The 12266-nt window shown below is 39.6% G+C and overlaps 1 protein-coding gene across 1 annotated transcript in view; it reads right to left on the reverse strand.

The window, feature by feature from the left end:
* Positions 1-12266, reverse strand: part of ctnnd2b (catenin (cadherin-associated protein), delta 2b) — a 122346-nt gene that overhangs the window by 53726 nt on the left and 56354 nt on the right. The window contains exon 11 of the mRNA XM_062405185.1: positions 10048-10104. Coding sequence (XP_062261169.1) covers positions 10048-10104 — 57 coding nt within the window. The remainder of the gene's footprint in view (positions 1-10047; positions 10105-12266) is intronic.

Genomic DNA, 12266 nt, shown 5'->3' on the forward strand with positions numbered 1-12266 from the left:
TGTTATATTGCCTTGCAAATAAATGCTTGGCTACTTGTTAAAGGCCAAATCATCATGTCAAAAAGTTTGCCCACCCCTGTTCTAGTGAGTAACCTGGGTCCGCCAGGGCTTTCTGCCTAAAGGCACCCTTTAGGCACCCACATGCAGAAACAAGCCCACTAGCCCCACAAATGTGTGTGAAGAAGGACACACGGGGGATTAATGTGAGAAAGATTTGATGCAAGAGAATGAAGTCGAGAGGAATCAGATGGAAGCCCTGGACGTAGGGAGGGCGGGGCTTATTGATGTTGATTTCTGTAGCCAATGGCGAGAAAAGTGGTAAGTTTTGTTGACAGCGATGGTTTCTAGGGACAAGAGGAGATGGGTCTTATTCCCTCCGTGTGATTTTTCATTTATAAAGGTGCATGGAAGGAGGGTAAGATACTTAGTGTTAATTTTGCTACAATTTTGCTTAAGAATGATCAACTCAGTTGAAACATTCTCCTGCTATTAAAAAAACAAATTTTTCAGTTGAGAGAAGTTTGGGCTGCATTAAGAAGCCCTATTTATGTGGAAGCCATTTCCCTTTGATGTATCTTATTCTTGATGCAGCAACCGCCGAACGTCCCCGTGGAGATAATTTCAGTTCAGTTAGATCTAACACATGCACACACACTCCCAAATGCTGTAGGACAACTCAGTATGCAGCTTAGAGCAGCAATAGATAACGGTAAAGCACACACACAATCCGGCACACTAGTATCGAAGTCAAAGAGGGTGTGTGCACGTGGGTCTGTGCGTGAGCGTGTGCGTGTGTGTGTGTGTGTGTGTGTGTGTGTGACAAGACTTGTGTACAAATTCAGCCATCAGAGGTAATGCAGAGGAGCCAGGATTAGAAAGCTTGTATATGAAAGTTTCATTTGGGCCAATGGGATGAAACCAGTGTTTGAAAAATGGGGAAATGGGAAACGAAGCGAAGAGAGAGAATTATTTGAAAGGTTGTTTATTTCTATCGCTCTCACTTAAGCAATATTCTTGCGTTTTCGCCCTCACATCTCTCATTGTCTCTCTGAGTTTCTTTTCCTGACCCCCTCCAGGCACAGCCCTACACAAACACACATACACATCCGCAGCATTAACATAATCATGATTTTATGCACAAATAAGCATGTGCCTCATAAATATGATCAGAGATGACCTAGGCTTGTGTAGGTCACCTTCTAGGCTAATTAACAGATAAGACATCTAAAGTAATAGCTGAGCAAGCTTTCAGATGTGTGTATAACTAAATGTGGTTGTGTAATTATTTATATTTGTTGCATTATAAAAAGAGGGGGAGCAGGGCACCAGCGATGGCATGTGTTGACATGAAGCTTTTTAAATAACCAGTAAATCAGATGGTGGCATTAAATCTGACAAATTCAGCTAGTAATGTAATCATTTGGTTAATTTAAAGGGTTAAACTCCGCTGGTACAAACAAAATAAATATTATTAACCATTTTTAAAAAGGCTAATGGGGATAGAGGTGTTAGAGAAGCACACCAGTGGAGTTATTCAAGCAAAATATTTTCAGTTTAGTAAAATCTTTCTATTTAATGCTACTTTACAACCACAGCTGCAACTTTTTAATCCTAAAGTTTAGGTCCATCTTTTCTTTTTTTTTGAAGCACCTTCCCATATGAAAACTGAAACAGTTGTTTTCAGCTGTAATGCTTTTTTTCTGTCCTTCCTGGATGCCCAGATATCCCATCTTAGTGTAGGAGATAGGAGACAAAATCAAGTGTGTATGTTATGTGTGAAAGAAACCAAAACATTTTCAAGTTTATCAAAGCTTACATTACACAGTAGGTCAGGTCAAATCAAGTGGGCACCTTCCAAAGTCATCTTCAGTGTGAAATTCACTCCCACTGCGGCTCAGAATGGAAACATTGTGTGGGAAAACAGGAAGAGGGAAATCTGCCATAAAATAACTGTAAATATAGATGATTTCATCTCCTCAGACAGTCAAAGCCTCATCGGCATTTTTACACAGAACATAAACTTGAATCAAATCAGGAAGAGATCTTGTTGTGGTCAGTACGGAGCCGAGGACCAATTACAACAGCAACCTCTTCGATGTCCAGGTGGACATTAGAAAAATGTGAGGCTATCCTGATTTGTTTCTGAAACACCTCTGTGCTCTCCCTGCACATACACTGACATGCAGCAAAGAAGCAAGTGAAGACTCACATGAAAAGTCGGCCTCTAGCAGTTGTGAGTCGGTGCACGTTCATGTGTTTTGAGGGGTGTAGCTTTGATGAGAGGGCCGACGGGAGGGAGTGGGATGTATCAGTTGAATTTTTATGTAGCGTGTCCTGCTCTGGCTTGCTTTGCCAGTATTACCGACCATAGCCTTAAATAGGCTCCACCAGATATTAGACAGAAAAAGAAAATGCATTGGGAAGTAGCAAGCAACAAAACATGAGAACAAGTTCACTGTAGCCAACAAATTCAATCTGTGCTCAGATTTCACAACGATTGTGACTATTGGTTGCTGAGGGTTGATAACCTTACGTTGTTACCCATAGAACAACAAAGTGCTGCTAATAGATGCACTGTATGAATTTGTGTGTGAGTGGGTGAATATAACTACTGTAAAAAGCTTTGAGTGGTCATCAAAACTAAAAAAGCACTTTATAAATACAAAACCAAAACCATTTGATAAGCGTGTCAAATCAGCGATAACTAATTTCCCAGCATGCATTGAGTTCTATGCTTACAGCAGTTAGATGCTGTATATCACACCATTTTAAGGTAAGTCACTGTAGTTATGGGACACGCCATTAGTGAAGAGGGCATTTCTTGTATTTATGATGCTCTGTTAGAGATAGTACCTGTTCAAAGAAAAAGGCCATCATGCAGGTGCCCAAAATTCACAGAGAGTTCTGAAGATCAGCCTCTGTTACAATGGCCAAGAATAAAGATTCTGAAGGACATCATTGACACCACTGATGCCTTTCATTCATTGGGAACTTAGAGTTTCTATAATTTGATAGTCCATTTATCTGTTTGTACCATTGCCATTTAACAGTGTTATTTGAACTTGTTTTAGTTGATGGAGTCTGACATTTTTATGTCCATATGATCTTAGTTGTGTTTGAATTCCCTGCATGTTTGGCCCTTTGACGATGAAGTTTATGCCTCAATGCGTCTTCTTAGGTTTTTTAAATAAATGAATGAATGACTGAAGTGAATTCCCCTGTTCCTTTCATATCACGTGTCTCCATCAATACCTCCTTCCACTCTCTCCTATTTCTGAAACCCTCTCCTTTACATCTGTGTTAATCAAAGAAATTCCTCGAAAAATATTTCTTTAAAACAATTATTGAGTAAAGCGGAAGTTCTATCTGAGCTTTAAGGATGAACAATGGAGATATTTGAAATTGAATTACCCACCACGTCAGGGAAGGCCACAGTGAAACATCTGAGATACCGAGTAGTCCACTCAACTTAGACCCTTTGTCCTTTTTATAAATGATCATTGACAATTTTACTCTTGAGAGGAAACTTTAATATGAGACGTCCATCAACACTCGTATCTCCAATCTTTTTCTAGAAAGGTGCCATTGCCGAACAGGTTATTTGAGGTTGTAATTGTGTTTTTCAGTTATTACTCTCATCATAACAGCACCCAGTGATGTAAGCTGCACATCAGTTGCAGAGGAAGTAACACTGCTTGAAGGAGAAAGTGACGCAGAAATCGAAAGTAATTAATTTAAAAAAAAACACTTTCTCTCACATTTACCTCCTATCTGAAGTGTGAGGTCAGAGAGGGGCCACACACGTTTATCACACACACACACACACACACACACACACACACACCCACACACACACACACACACAAAAACACACACACACACACACACCTATTCAATAAAGAGTGGATTGTGAATGAATGAAGGGGCACACACTAATTGTTGGTATAATATGTGACAACCCCACACACACTGAAAAACCCCTGTAACAGAAGTGTGCAGGACAACATCATAATGAGGGAAATACCATTGTCACACATTTTGAGGCGACAGGAAACATGAAAATGCGATAAACAAACACAAAACATGTAGAAATTAGCACACAAACATGCATACATGCTCACAAACACTTGTACACACACACACACGTGCAAGTACAGAGGCAGCGCCTATAATAGTTGTAGCCCCACAGTGGCACATCACAGCAGATCTAACTCAACCCTGGGCCTCAGGCTGTGATGCTCTGCAGGCACACATACATGCTAACACATAAATACTCACACACGCACACACACACACAAGCACACACACACGCACTCGACTGCACATGCAAACACACACAAACTGCTAAATAAATGTACATCTTCAACATATTGTAAAAGTCTGCACAGACTACAGGCTTCATCTATAAAATGTATGATACTGGAGCAGAGAGTACAAATGATAGTAATCTACCTACAATTAGAATCTAGACAAAGTGTGTGTGTATTAGTGTGTGTGTTAGTGTGCGTGCATGTTCTGCCCCAGAAAGCTGTAATGGTTCATTCATTCCCTAACTCTAGCCTGCAGCCGTACTACTTTTCACTCAGTGATTCTCTATTTCACTCTCTCTTTCTGAAATGTGTGTGTGTGTGTGTCGTTCGAGAGCATAGGGAACACAGGAGGAAATTGTGCTTCCAGTCCCAAACAATGTGTGACAACATCACAGCTAGAAGATGAGCAAATAATACTGAGCCATCTGTGAACTTTGGGCAAAAAAATTTCCGGTGAGAGATTGTTTGCACCGGTTTAGTTCTGGGGTTAAGGAAATAAAATGCAGGATGTTTGGATAGCACTGCTGCTGTGACACAGCACATAACAGCCCAAACAAATTATATGTTTGTACCCTACCACGTCACGTAACCTTCACAGGTGACAAAAAGCATATTATTATTAAATAAAATACTGTTCCATTAGTCTAATAAAATAAAAAAATCAATGAAATAGCCGTATTATTTATGTAGCCTGCAAACACCATTACATTTACAGAGACTGAGATAATAAGCATCATTGATCTTTTCTTCCTTAACGTCTATTGATTTTCAACTTATTCATCTTTTCTTTAGAATAATACAATTATATTGTGTCAATTTTTAATTAATATATATCTAAATTAAACAACTAGAAGGACACTGGGAGTGAATCCAAGGCTTATTGTCATCTTTATCTACATATTGCATATATATGAATTAAGAAATATAAAAGTCCCAGCTGATCTGGATCCACACCAAAGCTTCCCTGACCCATACCACATCCTTCCATCAAGTGTCATCGTGATCCGTCCTGTAGTTCTTTTGTAACACAGCAAACTAACAAATAAACAAATACAGATGAAAACCCAACCTCCTTAGTTTTCAGGCCTGAGTGGGCTGTGCAGGCCTTTCTATAAATCCAGGACCAAAGCCAGAAAGCCCACATCACTGTGCACTTAGTTTAACACTGCTGGAAGCCAACAGTAATAACTGCAGCAAACTAAGTTGACAATATGATTGGTTTTTAAATGAATTTAGATCTTTTTCACGTTTTAATTTTGGCAGCTGGTGGAACAACAACACGATTTTGGAAATGCTTCTCCCATCAGCAGCGGAAGTTACACCCATGGAACAGCATGGTGTTGTGCTGTTATTCAGTGTTGGAGTCAATGTTACAAACTGGAGATTGACCCAATGGGCTGTAAAAACAAGGCAATAATAACCTTTTTTTTTTTTTACACTGCTTTACTTTTGTCTTGAAGGCACAAGAAGGCACCTACATGTCTTCTTCAAACTGAATTTAACATAAAGTTTAACCTCACCCCAGAAACAGATGTTTTCATTTGAGGCACTTGGTAATTACTAACCTGTCCCCTGTTTTGTTTTTAAAGTTCTTCCTTTTTTTCCTCTGCCTGCGCTTTCTATAAATACGCTAATTTGATAACCTTGTCCCTCTGCACCCTTGCACTGCAGAAGGCTCTGATCTTAACACGTCAGATTAAATGGAGAAAAAATCACAGCTGGAAAAAAAAGATAATTCTTAAAAAAGAGAAAATAAATTAATAATGGTACGAGGAAAAAAGTCTGTAAGTGACACTTTACTTCTCGCAGACAATATGCATACATCCATGCATATGTGTGTGCATGTGGGTTAGTGTGTGAGTGTGTGCGACTTTGAAATCCCACAAGAGCTGTGTCATTAGGTTACTCATTGGACTGGTACGAAGTAATGACAAACTGTCAATCTGCTCTTTGTTCCTGGCCAACCAGGTGGGCTATCTCACATCACCACTTGTCTAGGTATGTACGTGTGATTTTGTGTGTGTATGTGTGTTTCTGTGTCTGCTTGTGTGTGTATGTGTGTCTGTGTGCGTGTGTGTGTGTGTGTCTGTCTGTTTCTACAGTCAAAACATTTACAGCACAATAAGAGGTGACAGGCTGCAGGCAAACCAACAATTAAAGCTGGAAAATAAATACACTATCTATGAATTATGTATTCACAAAGCAGGGCGAGGTGCTGTAATGTGAGGGCTGCAGGCAGATAATGCTCACTTCTATATCTGGCTGAAAGGATTTCCTGTGAGTCAGGGTTTTTTAGTGGAATAGCGATTTGAAACCGGGGAGAGGACTATGAGATTTGTGTTGAATATATTGTGTGGGTGTGTGTGTGCGGGTGTGTGTTGAGGGGAGTGGGTTGAGATGTGTCTGATGACTCATTCCCCCAAAAGGCGAGACAGAAATACAGACAGACACGGAGACAGTCAGGTTGGGTAAACCAGCAGAGAAAACTGACGTGAGGAGAAACGAGGGGAGAGGGAAGCAAGTTAAAAATGAAAAGTCAAGGGCGCTGACTCATTTTGCAGCAGGACATCGACCAAAACTTCAGGTGGCTGATTAACAGGAAAAACATTACAGTGTATTTATAACAAACTAGAATAAATTACAATACACTTGAGCAGAAACTGATCTCAGACCACCAGGGATGTGTCCACAATATGTTCAGCTGAGGATATACAGTAATTAACACAGGAGCTGATTAATGATGGACAACACAGGTTAGACTCAGTCGTCCATGTAAATGTCCTTCAAGTGATGTTGTAGGATGAACTCTCCATGTTTTCTTCATCAGGTCTCATCTGTCCATCTCACTCCTTCTCTACGGACCCACAAGTGTCCTTTACTCTTCACCGAGCAATGAGTGAGTGTGTAATTAAGGTGTATGGTGTTTTTCACAGGTTTGTTGTCTATTGTACAGTGGGTGTACTGTTGTCACACAGGAGTATGTATCTACAACCTCTTATACAACAGCCTGAACAAAGAGAGGCTTTCTCATATACTGTATGATGACATTTTACAGCCACCCTAAAAAATGTATTAGAATAAAATTGCAGTTTAGTAACAACTCATTATATTTAGATTTTCTTTTTTCTATCATACCTGATTAAAGATAGACATATTTCCCTGTGAGTACACCATTACCTCCTTCAATCTGCAATGATTATTCTGAATATATAAAACTACTCCTCTCACTAAACTTGGTGGAGGGATGTTGTACGGGCCAGGAGAGATGCCATTAAGTTTTTCAATTTTACAAACAAACTTACTTGATTAATAACTTTCTAAAGCATTTGAATAAGTAGTCTGTGTGTATCTTCATTGTACAGGACAGGCAACATAGGTTTTTTTTATTAACAAGAAATAAGTTTGGCTAGATCAATGCTCCGATATGCAATCTGATTGCAATCTGAGAGGATTTTATTACTGTATTCAATGAACAGTATTTGTGTGCTTGTGTGTGTGAGAGTGTGTGTGTGTGTGTGTGTTTGTGTGTGTGTGTGTGTAATGGTGACCCCGCCACAACCCTATTTCGGTAAGTAATTTAGAGAGGCAAAGAAAAAAGGACAGAGACTAAGAAAGACTGATGCTGAGAGAAAATCTGAAAATGAAAAGAGTGTTGTCTGTATACATGTCTCATTCAGATAGTGTGTCTGTGTGTGTGTATATTAAAGGGTGTGCTGGTATGGATGACTGACTGGCCCACTGAGGCTGGAAAAGATGAACGAAAGGTCAGAAGATGTCATGCAGAGCAGAGACCCCCCCCCCCCACACACACACACACACACACACATACACACAGTCATCTCAACCCCATGACTGAATATGGATCAGAGGTTCTCACTGTGCTTACGAGCATGAAATAAAATGAGGCACTTTTATGATTGGGTCAGATCCTGTCTTTGTATTCACGGGAACGTTTCCATAAATTACCGACAGCCTGAAGGAGGGAAAGTGTTGGAGAACATAAGAAGCTGTTTCCACAGTAACCTACCTTCATTTGCCAGACAGTGTGTGGCTTGAAAAATCAGCTAATAGTTATTGGTTTGAAGCTTTGACAGGATAAAGATACCATTGGGGAGCCTGGGGCAGACGGTACCAGTGACCTTACACCTCTTGAGTTATCATGTATTCACTGTGCTGATATAGAGAGCATCAGTGCAATTAGTGATTTGATTCATTTCATTTTTATTCCTCCACATAGTCTATATCTACTCCTTCGTTGCATAAGATACACTGTGTTTCTATAGGTCAATTCCTGGTGGATGAGACAACCTTTTGTTCCTAGAGACTACCTAAAATATGATGTTTGATCACAAAACCTGTGAGAGGTTTCTTGAATTAATAATAATGACTATAATGAGAAAGATGAAGATGAGATAAGTACAATATAACCTGAATATTCAATGACCTGAATAAACCCATAAATCACATACTGCAGTGCCTGATTGGTAGAACAGCATCCTCCACAGCTGTAGCTTAGCTGGCATACTGTTAACTAACATTATGAGGATGCCAGTAGTGTTGGCTAATGTTATGTCTTCGCCAGTATTATAAGCTAATGTTTTGTCTCTGGCATGATCCTGTCAGCCGTAGACTGTATATAAAGGCGGCACACATGGTGGCTCCCTAAAAGGGAAGCTGAAGCATCGTGATTGTCCCCTGGTGGCTGGCTGCAGTATATGTCATAAATCCCAAAGAGCGGTAACTCTTTGCTTTTGTTGGAATTTTATTAAATATTTGATGCTAAAAAATGGGGAGACTGACTTGCAATTGGTGTAAAATGCGCAAACTCTGGCTCCAAATTAGGTCATTGACACAAGATGGCAGCGTTCATTTCGTGGATATTTTGGCTTCATTTCTGGAAAGTGGGAGGAGGTGGTGACAAATCGTCCATTTATATTTTTCTGCCAGTAATGTTGGCTTATGTTAGGTCTTGGGAAGGACATTTGTGAAGGGCTATATGTATCCACAAACCCAGTCAAAATCAGAAAACATGTGACAACAAAAGAGCTGAGACAAACTGGGACAGACTAGCATTGTGACATTAATGTAAAGGTAAGCCAAAATTATCACATTAACTGCAAAACCATATTTTGGTGAAATGATAAAGTCACTTTTACTTGGCAGTGAGGGCCAAACTTACACGGAGCAATCCACACAAATACAACGGTCAAAAAGCACGTTCAGAAATCACCAGGACGGACGATGGAAACAAACAGTGACCCAGTAAATCAACGGGTAGATAAACGGATGCAGGGATGGATGGATTGATGGAAAGCCCAAGGAGAGAATGAAGAATATTTACAATCTAAAAAACAGTTCCTTCCATCATATACCACAACTTAAAAAAAAACTCCACTAGTAATTAATCTGTTCTTTTATGAACTTCTGAGAGGTTTCAGGTCACATGACAATGATGTCATCTCACTATTATGCCATATCAAAATCAAATGCAAAGCCATTTTTGGAAAGCCAATATTCATAGCTATTGTCTATTTCAGAATTCAAATAAAGCTAAAAGGAGATTCACTGCTGCACTTTGGGTACATGGGTGACAATACAAATGTGAAATGTTGTCATGCTGCCATTAACATCTGCGTCAATTGGTGTCATATTGATAAGATGGAGCGATTCAGTGAATGAGACAAAGGTAAGATTGATACACAGAATGTATATATGTATAAATAAATACTTGGATTACTTTGTCATTCTTTGCTCGGCTTGATTTTGATTCCACACAAGGAATTCGGGGTCGTACCTATCGAGGGGGGACAGGCAGAGAGAAACAAGAGAGAGGTATATGTTGGCTGTCTGGCAACAAATTATTCCATAACCAATAAGAGTGATGATAAGTAAATAGAAATCAATATATAGCCACTAGACTCGTCTTTCTCTCTCAACATCTGGTTATCAGGCAGCGGTGGAGGAGCTAGGCAGGGTGACGAACATGCACGTCGAGCAGGTGGAGGGAAGATGGTGGGAATGTCAGGTAAAGAGAGGGTCTCAGAATAAAACAAAATGGGTTTCGTCTTGAGACATTAAGCTCTTAGTTGCTGCATAGTGGAGCAATTTCTAATCATCTACATACAAAGTCTGGATCTGTCTGGATATGCTCTCACCAGGACTTACTGGTGAGATTAACTGGTTGATTTACTGTAGGTTGCAAACAAGTGTCTCCAAGTGCATTTATAAATTATAAACCTTTGTACAGTAATGACGTACTGTGTATAAACAGTAAACAGTTTACTGTATATACACACACCACGCTTATTTGAAAAGGTTGGCCTGTTAGTCAACTTAACTTTGTTTAATGGAACATACATTATTCAATATTCAATTAGTTTACATGTTTTTGAGTGGTAGAAGGTAACAAGACAGGACAAGTACCAGTTTACCAGCTGAACTGCTAAGCTTGTTATATGTGGGCTAATTTGAGATTCTAATAGAATAATATAGCAGATACATTTTTAACTGGTGTGGTGGCAAATGATGAATAAATGGTTGCTCATCTGAAATGATTTTGATAGAAACAGAAAACGGTTCATTTTTTCTATTTTCCTACATTTCACTGGTAGATTACATATGGATTATGCCTAATGAGGCATGTGTAAATAAATGTGCCGTTAGCACTTAACTGTGATGTTGACCAATTGGCCAATCTCCCAAACACTGAGTATGTTTGTTTGAATAATGAAACGTCTATGTACTATTTCCCTATTGTCAGATAAACTCAACAACAAAAACCAATATTGAACTGATTATGATACCTGATAACAAGTATTTTCTGTAGTCAAAACCTGGCATGGCTTATTCATCTGTGCCACAGAGCTCAAGTGGTGTCGAGAAACAATTAAAATCCCATCACTGAGTCTTCAATGCGATTAACACAGCCCCGGTAGTACCACATATACTTCCCTGATGCTGTTAGTACTCGCTTCAAATGAACATTTCATGTTGTGTTTATTTATGTTATATACACAGCTAAAAACAATTCCTAACAAATACGCTATTTATTCCTGGTTCAGTTATATTTGCTAAAAAACTACAATGCCAAACCACGGTTTAGGGTTTAGTGCCCCTGATGCATTCATAAAGCTAAAACATATTGAGAGATTGACTATAACTATTGTTTTTTTATATGATTTCTTGATATAGAAAATATTGTGTACTATATGGTAATATAATTCCCTCTTCGAGCTGTAGAACAGCAGCTGTGCAGCAGCTTGTAACCAGCAAAACTGGACAACAGCCGTCCCAGAATATCCCTGTAGTTTTATAAATCCTGGGGGACCCTCCCTTTAACGCTGTGCAGACAACAAGTTTCTCAGATAGCACTGACTGTGCGTGTCGTGAATGTAAAGCAGAATGCCATGCATCGCATGTCAGTCCTTCAAACGTAGCGGTGCACATGTGTGCGGATGCTGGAGGATACACATCAATGATGCCAAAGCTAAAGAGTGAACAAACAGACAATGTGAGTGCAGCGTGCACAGAGAAAGAAACACTTGGGCAATGGGTGGAGGAAGGAGCAATGGCTACGAACAACCACAGTCATTATACAGCGATTCAGCAGAGAGCGACTTCCTCATTAGCAATATTATAAATGTCCAAATATAGATGTGTGTCCTGGTTACACCTGAGCTGATGTGCCACAAAGAGAGACACTTCAACTTTCCTTAGGCTGCTTCTGTCTCTGACAGCTCGACTGTGCAGTCATTAGTCAGAAACAAGAGGCTAAGACAGAGAAATCCAAGACACAATTGGAATAATGTTTCAAACCAGATTTTAATTAGGACAAAAGATGATAAAAACAGCTATTACGCTGTCTCTGTATGTCTCTTCTCTGTTTTTGTCTGTGAATGTCTCTCTTTCTCTCACACACACACACTGCTACACACACGCACACACTCACACACAGAG

This window comes from Platichthys flesus, chromosome 14, assembly GCF_949316205.1.
Source record: "Platichthys flesus chromosome 14, fPlaFle2.1, whole genome shotgun sequence".
NCBI lineage: Eukaryota > Metazoa > Chordata > Actinopteri > Pleuronectiformes > Pleuronectidae > Platichthys > Platichthys flesus.